Consider the following 21,545-nt stretch of genomic DNA (forward strand, 5'->3'; position numbering starts at 1 on the left):
CATATGTCCAGAAACCTGCTAGGTACTGGAGTCCTGGATGACAGCACCTCACCTACACAGAGCTCCTTCTATGCTGGAGCAAGGCTGTTGTTCAACATGAACAGTCTTGGGGGCCTGCACACACCTATGGCCCCATAGGAAGATGCCCCCGTGTCCCTGTCCCAGCTTCCTTTGTTACAGCTGTACTGAACTGTGGCTTTGGTGTCACTCTGCTTCATCACATGTTCGCCTGTGAGTTTTTTGCAGAGCAGGATGCTTGTTAACCAGGCCCAGTTCATAGAGGGTTCTTTTTTTTTTTTTTTTTTTTTTTTCACAGAGGGTTCTTAAGCAATGCCCCTCTATAACTGGCTGCTGTAGCCATTTCCCTGGGAGGCATGTCCACGCCCAAAGGTGCCATGTGTCAGCCTCCCTTCTACAATGCAAGGATCCTGTTTTATTGTGCTCTGGCTCAGTGGCAGGATACCTCTGCAATAGCTTTTTTCCAAGCTGGCAGGCAGCTAATGAGGACAGTGGAGTATCTGGTATCTCACTGTTGTCCAGTCTGTTGTGCAGACCTTTTCGTATGTCCCTTTGATTTATAATCTCCAAGGATGAGGACTTTAGCCCTAGGTTTGCAACCATGCTTCTTGGCACAGGAAGGAACGAGCCAGGACAATCCTGCTGGGAGCTGTGGCATGAGTCCTTTCTTTGTGGTTCTCACTGGCTTAAAGAGAGCTCCATGCCTCTGCTATCCCATTGCCTAAGTAGTCACCTTCTCCAACAGCTTGATTTTGTCTTTCTTGTCCTGACACCCAGAAGCTGTGGTGTCTGTGCCTCAGAGCTAGCCTTATGGCCCCTTAGGTCGACCTCTGTGTGGTCTTCCTGATGGTACTTTGCTCGGCTGCCTCTTGCTGTACCTGACTGACCTGTGTCCTTGCACTTCTCATAGCCTATGGAGTCGATGCACGAGAAGGGCATGCCTGATGACCCACGATACAACCAGATGAAAGGGATGGGCATGCGGTCAGGGGCCCACACAGGTATGGGACCCCCACCTAGTCCCATGGACCAGCATTCCCAAGGTACAGTCTGTCTAGGTCCCTTTCTGCTTTCTGTTGTTCATACACCTGCAGCCCACAGTATACTTTCTTCTGTGGGGATTTCGAGGACAGCTAGGACAGCTGAGCTGTGGGGGAGGGCCTGCCTGGGGCCTGCCAGGTGAGGTGTGCTGGTGCTCTGTATAGTCTCTTTCCTTGAGCAGGCCTTGAAGACTGAACTGGTGGAGCAGAGATGGCTGATCAGCATGGTATTTGAGGTCAGGGCTTAGCATAGTGGGGCCTGCGGGCTAGCAACTCCAGTGGTGCCTCAGGACCTTGTCTTAGGCAAGTTGACTTTTCTACATGAGGAGATTGTAGTAGGTGACTTGTGGAGTCCTTCATGTTCCAGGGGCAGCAAGCAAGGTACTGGGTCCTGGGGCCTCTTAGGAATGACAGGGGGAGTTTGCCTGGCGAGAGGGTAGGCTTGATGGAGCTTGGTTTGCAGGTCTCACCTTTGCATTGATCATCTATTTCCTACTGAAACATCCAAGCTTATAGCTACATGGGCTACTGGACTGAGGCTATAACTTAGCCACCACCCTCTAGGTGCTGCTTGACTCAGGAGAGTGGTGTTGCCTGGCTATTATGTCTGGGGATGCTGGGTGGTATGGATGTGATTTAGCAGTCACAGGTATATGTGCTGCCAAGTGACCACTGAATTAGTCTTCTTTCCCTACAGGTTACCCTTCACCCCTGGGTGGCTCTGAACATGCCTCCAGTCCCGTCCCAGCCAGTGGCCCATCTTCAGGCCCTCAGATGTCCTCTGGGCCAGGAGGGACCCCATTAGATGGTTCTGACCCCCAGGCCTTGGGGCAGCAAAACCGAGGCCCAACCCCATTTAACCAGAACCAGCTGCATCAACTCAGAGCTCAGATAATGGCTTACAAGATGTTGGCCAGGGGCCAGCCATTGCCTGACCACCTGCAGATGGCCGTGCAAGGCAAGCGGCCAATGCCTGGAATGCAGCAGCAGATGCCAACACTACCTCCACCCTCAGTGTCTGCTACAGGACCTGGGCCTGGCTCTGGCCCTGGGCCTGGCCCAGGTCCAGGACCAGCCCCTCCAAATTACAGTAGACCCCATGGTAAGGCCTACATCCCTGCCTCTGGACTGGGGAGGGTGTTGAGTGTGGATGATAATGGCAGGCAGCCCTGCCTCCCAGATGTTGTTATCTGGGACTACTGAGATGGATAGGGTTATGTCGAGATAAATATGTTTTGTCCCTCTCTCTGACCTTATTTGTGGTGTGTTCCCTGAGCTAACATGAGCGTAGGCCAGCAGGTTTGAACACAGTGGCCTTTATGGCGCTTTGTTTTCTTGAATGTAGGTATGGGAGGGCCCAACATGCCTCCTCCAGGACCCTCAGGTGTGCCCCCTGGGATGCCTGGTCAACCCCCTGGAGGACCTCCCAAGCCATGGCCTGAAGGTGAGTTTCTTTTCTTTTGGTGGCATGCCCCACCTCCTGTCATGAGCCTGAGCTATGCCGGACCCCAGAGATGGGCTACATTCCTTTTCCTCAGAAGTGGCTTCTGACTTCTCTGTGGGGTTCAGTTGGGGTCTGCAGAGATCCTGCCATGTGGGTGGGGGTTGTCCTGCAGTCTCCTTAGTTAGCAGAGGAGGAAGGCAGGGAATGTGTCTACCATGGGACTGGCTTTAATTGTGACAACAGGCGAGCTTGCTGAACACAGGGTGCTTCTGAGCTTAGGGGAGGAGGGTGTCCAGCATGGTTTCCTTCTCTGTAGAGAGCAATCCCAGTTGGGGATGTGTCTGCTGACTGTGTGTGGCCTTGTCCCTGTCCTCTCATAAGTGTCTTTGGAAAGTTTAGTTGGATATTTCAAGGTCTATATTTGGGTTGGGACAGTGGACCCTGCCTGCTCTCTTGAGGTCCATGGTGGATCATTGTATATTAAAATCTGGTTTGTTTGGATGTGGAATAGAGCCATTCTCTTCATCTGAGAGATAAGCTATCCAAGACTCAATGGATACTTGACAGGCAAATAGCAGCAAACCCCATGTATACTGTGTATTTTCTGTAAACGCTCCCTGTGATGAAGTTTCATTCATTAAACAGTAAATGATAAAACACATCAGTCATAGAGTAAGCAGGAACGCACTCGGGACAGTGTGTGCTGAACTTGCCTCTACGATGGTGTTGTCAGGAAGCAGTAAACGATGCAGAAGGAGAACTTTGGTGTAGCTCTTTAGAACAGCATGCAATTGATATCTCACAATCGTTTATTCCTGGAGTTTTCCATTTAATATTTTAGGCTGTCATTGACCAAGGATAATTGAAATGGCAGAGACAAAGCTGCTAAAAGGAGGTGAACTGCTTTAGAGGAGAGACAGGCATGGTGTCTCTGAAGCCAAGCACAGAAAAACCAAACACTGGGTCGTTGGGTCTGAGATGTGGGAGAACTTGGCTGGAGGATGGGCGTGTCCAGGTTCTGGCCCAGTGAGAAGTAGGAGGGCTGAAAAAGCAGTCCTCTGGCCCCAGAGTTCAAGCACCTTATTCCGCTTGCTTCTCCAGGACCCATGGCCAATGCTGCTGCCCCCACAAGCACCCCACAGAAGCTGATTCCCCCCCAACCAACAGGCCGCCCTTCACCTGCACCTCCTGCTGTCCCACCTGCTGCCTCACCTGTGATGCCACCACAAACACAGTCTCCAGGGCAGCCGGCCCAGCCTGCTCCATTGGTGCCCCTGCACCAGAAGCAGAGCCGCATCACCCCTATCCAGAAGCCCCGGGGCCTGGACCCTGTGGAGATCCTACAGGAGCGAGAGTACAGGTGAGCACCCAACGACTACGCTGCCAGTGTTGATTGCCAGGTACCAGAGAATGTTCTTTCATCTCTTTCTTAGGCTCATTCTTGTCCCACTTCTGGCCATCCAGACTTCACTGCTGAGCAACCTGGTCCTGTTCCCTTTCTTCCTTGCACTTGGTGCTCTGGCATTGCTGGAGTGCTTACTGCTTTACTCCTTTATAGCCATTCTTCTAATGGGACTGTGAGCCACAGGAGAACAGGCAACATTTTGACCTCTGCTCAGTGCTAAGATTCCTGGCACTTAGTAGGAGTTCTATAAATGAGAAGATAGAGTAGGGGAGTTTTCCCACACAGGGTTACTAGGAGGGGGTAGTATCTCCTTAACCTGTAGACAAAACATTGATGCCTGTGAGCTATATAGATTACCACAGCCCTGTGTCTCATGCTGAGTCTGGGTTGCCTGATGACACAGCTCTCATTGCTCACATGGTATTAGCACTTAGCTAAGTCACTGTTCTAATTTTCTTTTCTATTGCTGTGATAAAATACTGACCACAGCAATTTGGAAAGAAAAAGGATTTATTTCACCATAGACTTCCAGGTAACAGTCCATTACTGCAGGAAATCAGGGCAAGAGCGCAAACAGGACTTGAAGCAAAGACTGTGGAGGAACACTGCTTGGTCTCTAGCGCATAGTTTCTTCTATAGCTCAGACCTACTTTGTAGGACTCATGCCGCCCACAGTGAGCTGGCCCATCTGATCAAGGCAGTTGTGCAATTGAGGATCCCTCTTCCCAGGTGATTCAAGCTTGTGTCAACTTGGTATTCAAAACCAGAGAGTACAGTCACCATCAGGTTCTGGGCTTGCTGTGATCCCAGCAGGCCTGTTTCCAAGAGCACTCTGAGGCTGCTTGCGTCTGTTCTGTGTTGTACCTGTTGTCCTTTTCTGAGGCATCATCTCTTCTAGCTGGGCTGGGTCTGCCTCCTTTGAGGGACAGATCCTTTATAGTCTCTAACTTTAACGACCAGGTGACTCCTTCAGACAGAGAGTCCTCACCACTTGTCCTTTTCCTGTTTCTGCCAGGCTGCAGGCTCGAATCGCACACCGAATTCAGGAACTTGAAAATCTTCCTGGTTCCCTGGCTGGGGACCTGCGAACCAAAGCAACCATCGAACTTAAGGCCCTTAGGTTGCTGAATTTTCAGAGGCAGGTGGGTCTGGTGGTCTCAACTCTGGGCTTATGAGGCCTTTTCTGACAGTGGGGATGCTGGGTTCCGAGAGTGCTTGGAAGGATATTACGTGGGATACCTGTGTGGTTGGGGCTATTAAGATCTCAGGGGAGTTAATTTACTGTCATGGCCCACACTGCAGCAAGACCTGGCTGTGTATATCCTGTGGATACACAGGTGTGGGCTCCTGAGGTTGCAGTTGTCAGCTGGAAGGCAGGATGCCTGGTGAGCCTCTTCCTGAGGGTTCTGTGCATTTACACATCCCCCAGGAACTGCATGTGTGGCTATGAAAAGGTCCAGATCGCTCATGTTCTGCTCTTTGCTTGTCTCACCTGTGGTACCTCCCAGGTGTCCTGTGCATTCCAGGCAGTTTGTTGCAATATCATCTGCTCAGCATGTGGTCATCTCTTGTAAGCATCACCACAGACCTTATAAACCCATCATGCCTGATGCCAGTGTCTCCTTTTCTACCCTAAAGCTGCGCCAGGAGGTGGTGGTGTGCATGCGCAGAGATACAGCTTTAGAGACAGCCCTCAATGCCAAGGCCTACAAGCGTAGCAAACGACAGTCACTGCGGGAGGCCCGCATCACTGAGAAGCTGGAGAAGCAGCAGAAGATTGAACAGGAGCGAAAGCGCCGCCAGAAGCACCAGGTGTGTTTGCCATAGGGCCTTTGGGGTGCACTCTTTCTAGTCAATCTTTCTGTGACTTAGCATAAGAGTGCTCTGGGCACAGCAGTGTGCCAGTACACAAGCCAAACAGAAAGAGAAGATGAGCAGTTGTCACTCTGGACAGATGAGAGGTGGGAAAGGAGGAGTAAGGGCGGAGAAGAAGGAGCTACCTAAGGTGAAAGGGTGTCATTGGGGTTTTCATGAGGGGAGACACAGACTTGAGTGAGGGTGCCAGACTGAGGAGGAGCAGTGGGGACTAGAACATGCTTCCCCGTTTCATCTTGAATCAAGGATTGGGGTAGCTAGCAAAGTGAGCCATAGGGCGTAGTGGAAAAAGTGAGTGAGGGCCCTGTGCAGTGTGGAGTGTTTGGACTTTTGCTCTGAGCAAGGGGAAACCACAAGAGACTGAACAACTTCAGTTACTACAAAGTCCATCAAGGAAATGAAAATCTACAGTCGAGTAGGCTTATGGATGAATCCAGTCTGCTCATTTGTTTTCATTTGTTTTGTTATGTATTTATTTTTAAATAGATTTACGCTTATTTTATGCATATTTTAAAAATTTATTCTGTATACAATATTCTGTCTACATGTATGCCTGCAGGCCAGAAGAGGGCACCAGACCTCATTACAGATGGTTGTGAGCTACCATGTGGTTGCTGGGAATTGAACTCAGGACCTTTGGAAGAGCAGGCAATGCTCTTAACTGCTGAGCCATCTCTCCAGCCCCTATGCATATTTATTTTACCTGATATATGTACATCACATACATGCCTACTACCTAAGGAGGTCAGAAGAGGAGAGCATCATATGCCTGGGAATTAGAGTTACAGATATTTGTTAGCCACCATGTGGGTTCTGGGAATTGAACCTAGGTCCTCTGCAAGACCAACAAGTGCTCCTAACCACTGAGTCATCTTTCAGCTTTGTTTATTTTTGAAACAGAGTCTTGCTTTGTAGCCCTGACTGTCGTACTCTCTATGTAACCCAGACTGGCCTCAAACTTAACAATCCTGCCTCAGCTTCCTGTGGTTTCTTATTCATAGTTGCTACATTTTTAAAGCAATAACTATTTATTCCAGGATGGCCATGGTGTAATTAATCTTTATACCCAGGAACTAAGGCAGAAGTATCACAGATTTGAGGGCAATCTGAGCCCAAGGTGTAGCTCATTAATAGAGTGTTTGCCCAGCACACACCACATGGCCATAGGTTCAATTTCCAGCACCGCATGTATGGCTAACATTTTGGTATTTATGATTGTATCATGTATGTGTGTGTGTGTCTGTGTGTTTGTATTAATGACAAGTTTAAGTACCTGTGTATGTGTACTAATGAGAAGTTAAGTACCTGGGTTGTTGAGATGGCTCAGTGGGTAAAAGTTAACTACTTACCCTTTCAGTAGAATTTAGATAAATTGAACTGTACTTCATCTATTGAATATTTCCCAATTTTTCTATAAATTTTCTCGCCGATTCCCTATTTGGAACACAGACCATAACATTTACTTTCTTGAGTTAGGTTCTTTTAGCTCAGATGGCTTGGAACTCAGTGATCTTCTTGTCTCTACCTTCCAAGTGCTGGTACTATAGGTGTGTACCACACTACACTCAGATGTGTGTCTAACTTTTTATATTTCAGAGTTAAAAGGTGTCCTGGCAGTCTTGGAGTCACTGCTGTATCAGGATAAGTTCCTTGAAGGGGCAAAACTGAGTAAAAGGTGGGAGCATGTTTGGAACTTGATTTACAATGTCAAGTTGCCCTTGCCAAGAGTTTTACTTGGGCCAGGTGTAGTGGCACATGCCCATGATCCCAGCACGCAGGAGGCAGAGGCAAGTTGGTTGTTCTCTGAATTCGAAGCTATGCTGGTCCACATAGTGAGTTCCAGGACAGCCAGGGCTATGTAGTAGACCCTGTCTCTAACCCCTTCCTCACAAAAAGAGAGACGGGGGTGAGTGTTCACTTGATACACCCAACTGTTGTGTCTAAGGGTCCCTGTTATTGTTGCACAAGGGCCAGCAAAAAATTTTGTCATAGCAGAGCTGATCATAGTAGCCTTATTATGTGGACAGCACCCTCCCTCCATTTTCTTTGATATGCTAGCGATGGAACCCAAAACTCTATGTATGCAAGAGAAGCTCTCTGCCACTGAGCCAGTTCCAGATACTCCTTTGTCTTAAATAAGCTGTAGGTACAATTGAACCTTACTGAACTGGAACTTAGCCACCCCTCCATGTTTTTCTGCAGGAGTACCTCAACAGCATCCTGCAGCATGCAAAGGACTTCAGGGAGTATCACAGATCAGTCACAGGCAAACTCCAGAAACTCACCAAGGCTGTGGCCACCTACCATGCAAATACCGAGCGGGAGCAGAAGAAAGAAAATGAGCGTATTGAGAAGGAGCGAATGCGGAGGCTTATGGTATACACCTGTTTTCTTGATTTTTGGTCACCTGCAGGCCCTGGGTATAGCAAATTCTGGGCATAGTCACCCAGGATTATGCTTAGATACTCTGTGGCTTAGCTTATAGAATTAGAGCTGAAGGAAGAGCCACATGGATTTGGGAGGCAGAGGTGTGGGCCTTCACCTTTGTTCCTTCTGACTGTTAGGGCAGGCTAGCTCTGAGTTCTCTGCCTCCTGCTCTAAGCCTCGTGAGAGCCATGAAAGGTACAATGAAGACTCTAAGCCCAGATGAATCTAGCTGATGTTTCATCATGGTGTAGCTGCTAACTGGATAGATACTGTTACCTGCTCTGGGGACATAGAAGGGAGCAGAATAATTTCTCTCTATTGGACTCATGTTTGTCCTGGAAAGGAACAGAATAGACAGTGTAGAGACAGTTGGGGCAGGACTGGGCTGGGCAGCTGTGATACAGACTTGGAGCAGAGGTTGAGGGTCGGGTCCAGTACACAGTGCAAAGCACTATGGAGAAGAAGAAAGAGTCCAGAGAGGAGATGAGAAGGGCAGGGAAGCAGGACATCAAACACAAGGTACAGCTACAGGCAGTCACCACTGGGGCTAAAACAGGACACTGGGTCCAAAAGCTTGTGAAGTTCATCATGTGAGGCTTGCAGGCCATTGGGAAGAAATAGATTATGGAAGGAATACCCAGGGAATGTTATCTGCTGTATAGTACTTTCTGTTTTATTTGAGACAGGGTTTCATTGTAAGTCTGTGCCTTTATATAAACCAGGCTAGGCTTGAACTCAGACCCACCTGCTGCTGCCTCCTAAGTGCTGGGATTACAAGCGTGTCACTCTGCCCAGCTTCTGCTCTAGTTCATTCATAAAAAGATATGTAAAGGACAAGGCTGAGATTTGTGGAGGTGTTTCTAGATCAGGTAGAGAAAAGATGGTTTGAGAGTCATGGCAATAGAACCCATATCGGATAAGAAGGTTGGGATTTGTGATGTATTTTTTGGACAGGGAGTCATGGCGATAGAACCCAGATCAGATAAGGTTGGGGACTGTGATGTATTTTTTGGACAGGAAGTCTAAAACTCATTTATGCCCTCTGTGAAGGGTTCATGGCAGGACCTGTGTTGCCTGGCAGGTCCCTTGAGGTTCAGTATGGAGCTGGGGTGGATACAGCAGCCGTCATAAGTCCTCGGGTTTGCACCCTTACAGGCCTGTGTTCTATCCTGTCTTGGTTTTATAGGCTGAAGATGAGGAGGGCTACCGGAAGCTCATTGACCAGAAGAAGGACAAACGCCTGGCCTACCTCCTGCAGCAGACTGACGAATATGTGGCCAACCTCACAGAGCTGGTGCGGCAGCACAAAGCTGCTCAGGTTGCCAAAGAGAAGAAGAAGAAAAAGAAAAAGAAGGTTTGCTGGGCCTGACTAGGAATGGGCACCCTTTAGTTGGCCTGGCTGTATGCTTAGTGGCCTGGGCCTGTAGGGTCAGGCTGACCTTGTCTCCTTATTTGCAGAAGGTGGAAAACGCTGAAGGACAGACACCTGCTATTGGACCAGATGGCGAGGTGAGAAGTGAGGCTTTCTTACAGAAATGTTAGCCAACCCTGTGATATGTGTCTCTTTCAGTTTGTTTGTTTAAAAATGTTTGAAATCACATTTTTATTATCTCTTTAGTGGGTGATAGTGGTGTAGGTTTTCTCCTTCCTCCTGGTGAGTTCCTGGGCTGGAACTCAGGTCGTCAGGCTCTCATGGCAGACACTGAGTCATCTTGTTCACGCAGGGCTGAACTTGCATTTTTGATTGTTTTCCTTCCATTTAGTTCTTTTTTTTTTTTTTTTTTTTTTTTTAATACTTCAAAGTTTTCTAAGCCAGGTGGTGGAGGCACACACTTTTAATCCAGCACTTGGGTGACAGAGGCAGGTGAATCTTTGAGTTTGAGACCAGTCTGGTATACAGATAGAGTTTCAGGACAGCCAGGACTACAGAGAAACCCTGTCTTGAAAAACAAAGCAAAATGAAGAAACCGTTTTTTAAAGATTACATTTATTACTATGCATTTGTGCACATCCCTGCCCTCAAATGTGCATCAGGCATTTTCTGGGCAGCTTGGACTGCAGGCATGTGCTGTTGTGCCCAGAAGATGCATTCATTTCTGACCCAGCTGCTCTTCTGCCTTCTTTTCTAAAATCAGTAGTCCCATTCCTATCAGCCATCATGGGTTTAATGTATTCGTCTAGTTCTACCACACACAGAATATCCATGCTGACTCCCTGTTAGGAAGTCTCATCTGCTAGACCGGCCTTTGTTTTCAATTGGTTGGGGAGTGTGTTTTGAGGTTTATTGTTGACTCTCCTTGGAATTCACTCAGTTTGCTTATGTGCTTATTGTGTGGTTCCAGAAAGTCAGCAGATACCATTGTCTGCTTTGAGAGAGGGATGCTATCCACACCATTTCCATTCAAAGGCAGGTAGTCTCATTCATGCATCTGTTTTGTGTGTGTTAGAGGGTAGGGTGGCTATGGATCAAACCCATTGCCTGTGCAGAGTAGGGAATCTGTCTACCAATAAGCTCATTCCAATACTCAGTGTGTTTGGAGAAAAAGGAGTGAGAAAAGAAACAACCCAGAAGGTAAACGTTGTGTTACCTGCCTGTGAATCCAACGTGTGTGAGGCCAAAGTGAACGATCACTATAAGGTCAAAACCTTGGGCTATACAGTATCCTGTTTTACAAAAAGAATTACAAAAATTTAATTATGTGAACGCAACCTCTCAGTCCTTCCCAGATGGAAACCCGGCCTCACAACTAGGCTGTTGCCTCTCCTGGGAGTTTTCTATGCAAGCCCCAGGCTTTCTGCCAGTTCCTGCCTGGCTGACATCTTTTCAAGTCAGGTTACACACATGTCCCTTGTTCTATCTAAAGCCTCCTGAGAAGTTGCTACTCCCCCTCATTTGAAAGGCGTGTGTTTGGTGGAAAAACTCCAAATACTCTCCAGAAAAGCACACTTATGATACATGCAAGCATGCAGGGCTCTGCGACCTTCCCAGCCATCAAAGTAATGCTGCAATCAAAAAGACTGTTGGGCTCAACATGACTCATCCAGTGTTGGTTCATACTCCATGACCCCAAGTGGTTTATTTTAGGCATATTTAAGTATAGCAGAATTACAGCTTATTCTTGTAACGATTAACTCAGTCCTGCATGTACAGCAAATCATGCATAAATCTCTTTGAGGAACAAATTAAACCTAATACAGATCAGATATGACTGCATTAAAACTACTTGTAGCCGGGCGGTGGTGGCAGAGGCAGGCAGATCTCTGTGAGTTTGAGGCCAGCCTGGTCTGCAAGAGCTAGTTCCAGGACAGACTCCAAAGCTACAGAGAAACCCTGCCTCATAACACTCCACCCCCAAAACAAACAACCAAAAAAACTACTTGTAAAGTCCATAAAGATAGGTTCTGTGGATTGACTGAGAAAAACAGATTTATGATAAGGATCTGGGGGTGCGAAGGTGAGAGGCCCACCTAGATGCTAGGAGAAGTCTCTAGTCACAGCAGATAGCACGGAAAGGTCATCAGGCTAGAAAGAGTATCTGTTTCAGCTTTTGGGTCAGAAAGGTTTTTAATCCCTTTCCTTGAAGGGGGACAACCCTGTATGCTTAAGAGTTCAGGGTTTCTACTAGAGCAGTGGATCTCAACCTTCCTAATCTGCAGCCCTTTAATACAGTTCTTCATGTTGTGGTGACCCCCAACCATAAAATTACTTTCGTTGCTACTCCATGACTGTAATTTTGCTGCTGTTACACTTCATAAATATCTGTTTTCCAGATGGTCTTAGGCAAACCCTGTGAAAGGTTCATTTGACCCTCAAAGGGGATGCGATCCACAGGTTGAAAACTGCTGCCCTAGTGCACGTTTGTGAGCGCAAAGACCTCAGTGCCTCCCACACAGACACATTTGGATGCTTTCCATTCCACAGGTGTTTGGGCAAGCTCTCTGTGATATATATTTCAAGGATCTTTTAGATGGGCAGTGATGGTTCAACAGGCGGATCTCTGAGTTCGAGGCCAGCCTCATCTACAGAGCTAGTTCCGGAACAGCCAAGGCTACGCAAAGAAACTCTGTCCCAAAAAACAACAAAAAAAGAACTTTTTGTTTCATTGTGTTTGCATGTTTGAAGTAGTGACATCGGGCTAATTTCAGGTCACTTATCACTCTTTCTTGTTTGTTTTTTGTTTTTCGGGACAGGGTTTTTTTTGTGTAACAGCTCAGACTATCCTAGAACTAACTCTCTGTAGACCAGGATGGCCTTGAAATTACAGAGATCTGCCTCTGCCTCCTGAGTGCTGGCATTAAGGTGTGTATTACCATGCCTGGTGGTCATTTATCTCTTAAAGCTGTTACTTGAAGCCTCACTGTGCATTTCTGCGTCATGTTTATCACATGCATGTATTCTTGTGAGTTTGTGTGTTTGCAGGTGTGTATACATGTGTAGGCCAAAAGGCAGCTTTGCATGTCATCGTCAGAAGCCCTACCCATTCCTTTGAGACAGGGTTTCATATTGACTGAGAACTCAGTAGTTAGAATATCCCCTGGGATCCTCCTGGGTCTGCCTCCCAATGCTTGCATTGTAAGCTTGTGTGACTCCCCAGTCCCCTTGTTTTCATCTGTTGAGGCTGGGTCTCATCTAGCCCAGGCCCACCTTGAAATCTCTGTGTGGCCGAAGATGATCTTGATCTTCCAATCTTGTCTTCAACTCCAGAGTTATGGCAGGAGTGGTATGGACCACTATATTATTACCCTATCTTTTTTTAAAAAAATTTTTAGTCTTTTTGAGACTCAGAGATTTACTTGCCTCTGCCTCCTGAGTGTTGAGATTAAAGGCCTGCGTGAGCCATTACCGCCCAGTTTGTGTTTAACTCTTTGTATGCAAGTTTTTTTAATGTCTGTTGCCCTTTCGTTTGTTATGAGTATGTTGTGCCCTGTATATTTTGATGTCTTGCTTGGCTCAGGCTTCAGTAGCTAAGTAGTACTGTGTACATGAAGAGTACTGTGTTGAGTTCTGGAGGTGGGGACAGATGACTAAGATGCCAGCAAGGTAGGGTCCTGGGAGAGGATTTTCTTCTGGGTTTTGGAGTCATCCCACCTGCTGTCTGTATTTTCTTGGCAGGGAAAGGGAAAGAGCATGAAAAATCAGCTGTCCCCTTCCCTGGCTTTTGATTTTTTCCAGGAATGGAAGCTGGAACTTTGCACACTCAAGGACGGGCTGTACAGCCGAGCTAAATTAATCTAGCCATCATTCTCACTTTATGACTCCAGGGGACTTGCCTTAGTCCTATTCTCTGAAGCAAGGACTTTTTCCCAAACATCTCAGGAAGGCCAGAGCAGTGCACACTTGTTAATTTAGGCTGGCCTCAAGCATACTGCTGTGGCTGTTCCCCTGGAGATGGCCATTCCAGGGGATTTTATTTGGGGTATTGTCTTAGGGTTTCTATTGCTGTGCTAAAACATCACAACTAAAAGCAACTTGGAGAGGGAAGAGGTTTATCTCGGGTTGCATATTACTGAGGGAAGGCAGGAGGAATGCTGCCTTTTGGTTGCTCCTCCTGGCTTGTTCAGCCTGCTTTCTTATAGAACCCTGGACCACCTGCCCTGGGTGGCACCCTGGCTGTGATTGGTATTCCTACATCAGTCCTTAGTGATGATGGTGACTCACAGGCTTACCATAGGACTGTCTCTGGAGAGCATGTGCTCATTGAGTTTTCTGCTCTCAGATGACCTTAGCTTCTGTCGTATTGACAGGACATTAGCCAGCACAGATGTTCTCTTGAGTTACTATAAAAGAATGTGCGCTGGCACATTGCAGCACAAAGCCACTTCATGGTAGTTGGTAGTATCTTATTTTATTTTTGTTGTTTGAAACAAGGTCTTACCATCTAGCTCAGGCTGGTAATCTTCCTGTTTCAGCATCTTTTTTATTTTGTTTTTTTTTTTGTTTGTTGGTTGGTTGGTTGGTTGGTTGTTTTTGTTTTTCGTGATAGGGCTTCTCTGTAGCTTTGGAGCCTGTCCTGGAACTCACTCTGTAGACCAGGCTGGCCTTGAGCTACCAGAGCTCCACCTGCCTCTGCCTTCTGAGTGCTGAAATTAAAGGCATGTGCTGCTACCACCTAGTGTGCTTCAGCCTCTTGCCTGAGCCTCCAGACCACAGAGATTACAAGTGTAAGTCACTGTGCACAAAGCACAAAACGACTTACTCTCCACCATGTGGGGAACTTAAGACAGCCATCTTGCTTTGGAAAACTAAGCTTCAGGGAATCATACTAAGGCAGCACTGTAGTGCTTCTTCGTGTGAGTTTATGGTACCAGAGTCACTTGGACTTGTTCCCATCCTCATGAGGGGCTGGAGAGATTGCTCAGCAGTTGGGATTATTGATTTGTCTCACAGAGGACCTGGGTTTGATTCCCAGCACTGGCATGGCTGCTTTAATTCAATCCAGGGGATCTAATGCCCTCTTTTAGGTACTTCTGGTAGCACTAGGCACATACACAGTAAACAGACATACATGCAAGCAAAATAACCATACACATAGAATAACAAATATAAAAAACAATTGATATAACTAAGACTCAGACTCACTTTAGGGTACTTTGATTAAAATTTTAGGACAGTATCAGGCCTTAGCACTTTTACCCTTTTTTTGGTTTTTTTTTTTTTTTTTTTTGGTTTTTGAGGCAGGGTTTCTCTGTGTAGTCCTGGTTTTGCTGAAACTCCCTCTGTAGACAAGGCTGGCCTCAAACTCAGAGATCCGCCTGCCTCTGCCTCCTGAGAGCTGGGATTAAGGGCATTCACCACTGTCTGGTTACTTTTAACCTTTCTAAAGTGATCTGTGTCTCTTCTTTTCTTGTTTTCTGATACTGTATAGTTCATACTGGCCTCAGACTTATGATCTCTTTTTCAGTTTCCCAACAGCTAGGATTACAGCCCTTCTAAGTGGCTTTTTTGGATCCCAGGGTGGGAGTTGGTGAGCCATTGGTCATATGACAATCACTCTCTTTCAGCCTCTGGATGAGACCAGCCAGATGAGCGACCTCCCTGTGAAGGTGATCCATGTTGAAAGTGGCAAGATCCTCACAGGCACAGATGCCCCCAAAGCCGGGCAGCTAGAAGCCTGGCTTGAGATGAACCCAGGGTGAGTTGGGTGCCTCCTTCACTTCATGGAACTTGGCAGCTGGGACGATAATTGCTTGCATTTGGGGATCAGACCAGGTTTCAGGGAGAGTAAAGCCGCTCCTTGCAGGGGCTCTGCATCTAATCATTGCTGTTTTTTCCCAGGTATGAAGTAGCTCCCAGGTCAGATAGTGAAGAAAGTGGCTCTGAAGAGGAGGAGGAGGTAAGAGGCTGCTTTATCTTTCCTGTTGTTGGGCCTTCCACCTTGTTTGTGCCCATCACCCTGTGGGCTATGCCCCCTGTGCCCTGTGTGCTGGCTGGGCATGGTGTAACGGGGCAGCTGAGACCCTGGGCTTGGCTGGAAGGGGTGCGTCAAAGCTTTGCTGACCTGTGGACTGTTTCCATTTAGGGCCAATCCAGTTTCAGTCATTTCCTCAGTTGCACCAGCCGCATTTCAAGCACTCAGCATCACTCCTCTGAATGCTTTGCTGCTTTTGCTCATTCTTTGTCAGTGCTGTGACTTAATGGTCACATGTGCTTGTTCCATATGTGCAGCAGCCACCCAGTGTTCTGCTCATGCCTCTTGATGACTCTTGCCCTTGCTCCCAGGGCTTTATGTTTCCCTTCCTCTCCCCACAGCGTTAGGTGGATGGGTGCCATCCTCTCCAGCTTTTCCCTCATGAGTTGTGGTGTTATGTTAGAGGGCTTGTGGTTTCTATGTCAACTGGAGTCTTGAGTGTCACCTATCTCCCTAAGAGTCTCCCCAGTCTTAGGTGAATACACACACACACACACACACACCTCTCTCTCCCTCTCTCTCTCTCTCTCTCTCTCTCTCTCTCTCTCTCTCTCTCTCTCTCTCTCTCTCTCTCTATTTGTTTAAGATAGGGTTTTTGCTATTTTACATATTTTGGTACATTCCTCCTGCCTCTGAATGCTAGCTAGAGTTATAGGTGTGCTAGCATGCCCAGCCAAGAACGCTTTGTTCTAATCTAAACAACTTCCTTGAAGTCTAGTTTCTTAATGAACATTTGGGTCTGTGGATCAGCCCCTCACACTAGTGTTAGAATGTGTGGTCAGCCAGAAAGCAACCCTTAAGCTGTCTGTGGTTGTCTGCTTTCTCTCCCCTCTTGTCCCAGGAAGCCACAAAACTGTTTTGCTTTTTTATTTCTCATTGTACGAGTCTCCCTGTATAGCCCAGGCTAGCTTCAAACTCACTGTCCTCCTAACTACTGGGATAGTTAGGTGCACCCCCCCATACCCAGCTCACCAATCTGCTTTCCATCTCTAGATTAGCCATTTGTGGATACGCTGCAAATAGAGTTGGAACACCATTGTGTAGCATGTTATTGAGGTCCATCCATGTGTGGTGTGTACCAAGAACTTGTTCTTTTTATTGCTGCATTGTGTTTTATTGTATGACTATACCATTTTTTGTTTATCCATCCACCAATTGGGTGACATTTAAATTTCCAGTTTTGCTATAATGAATAACGTGAACATTTGCAAACATGTTTTGTGTGGACATATGTTTTCATTTTTCTTGGGTAGATTCCTAGGCGTGGAATTGCTGGGTCATTTGGTAAGTTTATGTTTACTTTCTAAGAGACTGCCAACTATTCTCCAAAATGACTGTACCATTTCATGGGTTCCAGTTTCTTCGTGTCCTCACCAACACTTGGTATTGTCTGTTCTTTTCCTTATGAGCATTTTAGTGGGTGTGTGGTGGCATCTCATTTGGTTTTGATTTGCGTTACCCTTGTAAGTAGTGATGTTAAGCATCCTCATATGCACATGTGCTCCATCCATCCATCTTCCTCAGGGGAAGTCTCTTCAAGTCTTGCCTGGTTTTAATTGGGCTGCCATTCTAATGAGCTCTCAGACCTTATTTATTCTAAACATGGTTCTGACCTAGTGTATAATTTACAAATATCTTCTAGTATGCTTGATTTCTTACTCTTTTTCTGTGTATTATATACATGTAGCAGTGCCTGTGTTGAAGTTGTGATAACCTGAGATGTCATCTTTTCCTCTACCTTGAGAATGGGGCTCTTGTTGACTGCTGTGTACTCCTGGTGAGCTGGCACCAAGGTTCCAGGGATTCTTCTATCTCTACCTCCCAACTCACTTTAGGAGCACTGGGATTACAGACATGTACTGCTGTATCTGGCTTTATGTGGGTTCTGGGGATTGAACTCAGGTCCTCACACTTGTGTGCAAGTGCTTTACCCACCTAGCAGTATCCCCAACCTCCAACATTGTGTTTAATGGTTTCTAATTACCTCTATCATACTGTAGGGTCAGAGGTGGTAATTCCTGCATTCTGGATTTTGGTTCTTTAGTGATTTGTCACACTTTGTTGCTTGATCTAGACTTAAATTATTGATGTGAGTAAGGCTGTTTTGCGATATAAATAGTGTTTAAACCTCTATGTTTAACACTATGCACCCTTGATCTATATTTCATAAACTTTGGTTTGAGATTGTCTCTCATATGTATAACTCAGGCTGGCTTTGAACTCTTTGGCCAGGACTGCTTCAAACTCTAAATTCCCCTGCTCCAGCCTCCTAAGTATTGGTAATTATAGTTGCATGTCATGACACCTGACTTCATAAATGTTACTTTTCAATTTTTCCACTCCAAAAACCTAGGGCCTTATACATGCTAGATAAGCATTGTTGTGTGTCTCTGAAATTTTAATGAGTTTGATTTGTTTTTTGTTTGCTTTTTGGTATTTTTGAGACAAGGTCTCTATATTATAATAGCTCTAGCTGTCCTGGAACTTGCTATATAGAACAGGCTGGTCTCGAATTCAGAGATCCACCTGCCTCTGCTTTCTCCAATGTGTTTTTGTTTTTGATATTGGGGTTGGAAAAGGCCCCATGCATTCTAGGGAAGTACTCTCTACCACTGAGCCCTAGCTCCAGCAACTATTTTATGTTTATATATTTTTGGCACTCAGGGAAGCTTTATTCAAAGCAAAAGTATGTCCTCATACACATAGCACACAAAGGGACAGACTTGCCCAGTGGGTGGGGATCCAGACTCGGAATCCCAGTGTTTTATTTTTGTTGTCATCAAATCTGAACTTTTTTAAAATTTGTTATCAGATGTGTATGATTTGTGTGGGTGAGGGTAGGCATATATGCCATCTGTATTTGGAAATCAGAGGACAGCTTGCAGCAGTTAGGTCTCATACAGTGGTCTCCAGGCATAAAACTTGGGTTGGAGGCTTATGTAACATTTACAAACCCCTGTGCTATTGGTTAATTTGATTTCTTTCTAATTTTCCCGTCTTTGTTCTTGCATGTTTGTGCAGGTGAGCATTTGAGGCATTTTGCTTTATATTCCAAGCTGCCTTGGCTTAATTACGATTCCAAGTGCTGGGCTTCAGGTGTGCATCACCAGCATGGCTCCACCTACCAGCTGCCTGGCCTTCCTGCCTGCCTGCCTTCCTCCCAATCTTTTTTATTCTTCCTTTCCTGGTACTATCTTATATCTGTTTGCTGACTTAACCTTTTCTGCAAATTTTCATTTGAGCTATGCTTTTATTTAGTAATTTCTTTGTAATCATTCATTACAGTAGGCATCTTATTACATCAGTTTTTAGGTTGGATTTTTGAGATAGGTTTGTGGTGGTCCAGCTCCAGTGGATGTGACACTCCCACTGACTGTGAACCTGTGATCCTCCTGTCTCACTTCCTGAGTGCTGAGATGTAGCATAGTATTTTTGAAATTAATGCTTTATGCTCCCTGAATCCTTTGAAAGACATTAGCATAGAAGAAATAAATGAAAGTTTATTTATAGTTTTTTTTACATCAATCTATATACTTACCATTTCTGATGCTATTTGTGGGTTGTTCTTCAAGGATTTATTTTATCTGTGTCTGTGTGATTGTATGCCTGTGTGTGTGCGCCAAAACCAGAAGAGGGTAGCAGATTCCTTGGACCTGAGTTGCAGGTGTTTGCATGACAAGGCCTCATGAGTGTGCAGTGGGCTCTCATCTCTGTTGTCTCTTCAGGTGCTGCTTCTTTCCATAGATTTAAATGACCTGAGAGCTTGCCTTTCAGTTTTGTGTCCTGAAATTTGTGTTACTGGTTGTTTGATTCTAAATCTTTCACGTCTGCTGGGTTGGCCCCTAGGACCTCATGCATACAGGCAAGTGCTCTGCTGATGAACCACACCCCAGCCGTCTAAGGAAATTTAATAAGGCCTGTCTGCCAGCAACAGGTGCTATTCAGTCTTTTTTTTTTTTTTTTTTTTTCTGGGGCGTTTTTGTATTTTGGAAGGACAGTTTAGTTGAACATATAGATAGTGTTTTATAACTCTTCCCCTGCTTCCTCCTCTTTCAAGCAGTTTGAACATTGTGATTCCACTCTTGGTTGACCTTTTTGTCTCATTGTTTCTGTTTCTGTGCATGTTCATGTATCTCTGTATGCAGTTGTGACTTGTAAGTGCAAGAGGACGTCACAGACCCTGGAGCTACTGGCAGCCATGGACTGCCTGATAGGAACACTGAGAACTGAACGTGGCTCTTTTTACAAGAACAGTATATGCTTTTTAACTTCTCAGACCATTTAGTAGCCTTTTGTGTTGTTTCAGATGAGAATTCAGCCACCTGCTATTTCAATTCTCTTTTTTTATTGCCACCACCACCCAAATTGTCTCTCTTGCCTTATAGATTATCTGTCTTTGACTTTTTAGTGGCCTTCATACAAAGCTCTCTTGATATTTAACCTTCTTGTTGTGTCCCTGACTTGTCTGTGAATTATTTTGGTTTTGTCAGAGAAGTGGATAATCTGTGCTCATTGACTGAGTGGAAGCCTAACTCCTCCACAACTGTAGTTACTCCGGGTGGGTTACCTTTCACTGTCTGTGAAAAGAGGCTGGAACACCTGGCAGCCTTTGTTATTTTGTGTTTATTTACTTAGCTCTGTTGTCCCCCCCTGCCCCCCCCCCCCACTGGCTTAGAATGTAGACCAGACTGGCTTTAAACTCAGAGACTCCCAGTTAGCTCCTTTGAACGATTATACTCCTACCCTCTCCAGAATCATGGTAGCTGTCTTAGATTTCTCTGTTGTTGTGATAAACACTGTGACCTTTGGAGATGAAAGGGTTCATTTGCTCTTACAATTTCCAGAGCACAGTCTGTCACTGAGGTAGTCAAAGGTGGGAGCTGCAGGACTGAAGTGGGACCACAGAGGAGCCTGGCTACTGCTGGCTTGCTTCTAGACTCCCAGTCAAAGCACCTCCATGCCACCTGTCCCCAGGATGGCTGAGCACTCTCCCATCAATCAGTAATAAAGAAAAACACCCCACAAACACAGCTCCAAGCCAATCTGATACCACTCAGTTGAGAGTCCCTTCTCACATGACTCTAGTTGGTGTTGGGTGGCAGATATCTGTGGGGGGGATAGCATCCCTCAGTTTATTCTAGGAACTCTTGCTTTCTTCATGGTGGGGTGCTGCCACTTTTGGCTGGCTCACCTTATTTTCCTAGTTCAATTCTTGGCTCCCTAAGTAAAGGCCCTGTTCCTCTCCCACTTACGAGTGATAAATCCTGTGGCGATCTGGATGAACTTGTGTGCAAACATGGCTGTGTGCACAGAGGAATGCCCTCCAGATTAGGGCTGTTTTCATGTCTTCCCAAGGCCCTTTTGTCTCTGCTCATGTGAACTCCGCCAGTCACATGCACATCTTCACTATAGTAGCATATTCCAGCACTCTTGCTGAGATTACAACCATTTTGGCCAGGGGCAGGCAGGGCTACATTGCTGCCAAATGGGTAGAAATGTCCTCAAACTTGTGTCCCAAGTTAGTTCTGGCCACACCTGTCCTCAATACTCCAATGAAAAGAACCCCATTAAAAGTGGAAAGCAGAAAGAGTTATTCAATGTGGCCACATTGGGAAGAGGGACAAGAGAACCAACAAAGCCCTTAAGCCCATCATCAGGGTCCTAAAATGAAATCAAAGTTTAAATAGAGGATGAAGGTTGTACATGTCCAGTCAGTACCTATCATGGTATGGTCCCAGACATCCCTGTTTTTAGCTGCAGTTTCGTTCTGTAAGGTGGCCTGACAGGTGGGTGAATCTTCCTGGGAGGTCAGCTGCTCCTGTGACTGGTGCTCATCCTTTCTCCCAGCAGGAGATGCCTAGGGAACTTCCCATTCTTTGGAATCTGTTGTTTCGGTAGTCTGATAGATTGAGAGACACAAGTGTGTG

The 21,545-nt window shown here is 46.2% G+C and overlaps 1 protein-coding gene across 6 annotated transcripts in view; it reads left to right on the top strand.

Moving 5' to 3' along the window:
• The window catches only part of Smarca4 (SWI/SNF related, matrix associated, actin dependent regulator of chromatin, subfamily a, member 4), a 97,657-nt gene that overhangs the window by 23,322 nt on the left and 52,790 nt on the right, over positions 1-21,545 (top strand). For all 6 annotated transcript variants that reach the window (XM_038321364.1, XM_038321358.1, XM_038321360.2 and 3 more), the window contains exons 3-13: positions 929-1,061; positions 1,756-2,160; positions 2,404-2,502; positions 3,604-3,862; positions 4,923-5,049; positions 5,546-5,719; positions 7,985-8,158; positions 9,396-9,563; positions 9,668-9,718; positions 15,212-15,342; positions 15,486-15,543. In XM_038321364.1, coding sequence (XP_038177292.1) covers positions 929-1,061; positions 1,756-2,160; positions 2,404-2,502; positions 3,604-3,862; positions 4,923-5,049; positions 5,546-5,719; positions 7,985-8,158; positions 9,396-9,563; positions 9,668-9,718; positions 15,212-15,342; positions 15,486-15,543 — 1,779 coding nt within the window. The remainder of the gene's footprint in view (positions 1-928; positions 1,062-1,755; positions 2,161-2,403; positions 2,503-3,603; positions 3,863-4,922; positions 5,050-5,545; positions 5,720-7,984; positions 8,159-9,395; positions 9,564-9,667; positions 9,719-15,211; positions 15,343-15,485; positions 15,544-21,545) is intronic.

This window comes from Arvicola amphibius, chromosome 3, assembly GCF_903992535.2.
Source record: "Arvicola amphibius chromosome 3, mArvAmp1.2, whole genome shotgun sequence".
NCBI classification, from domain to species: Eukaryota; Metazoa; Chordata; class Mammalia; order Rodentia; family Cricetidae; genus Arvicola; species Arvicola amphibius.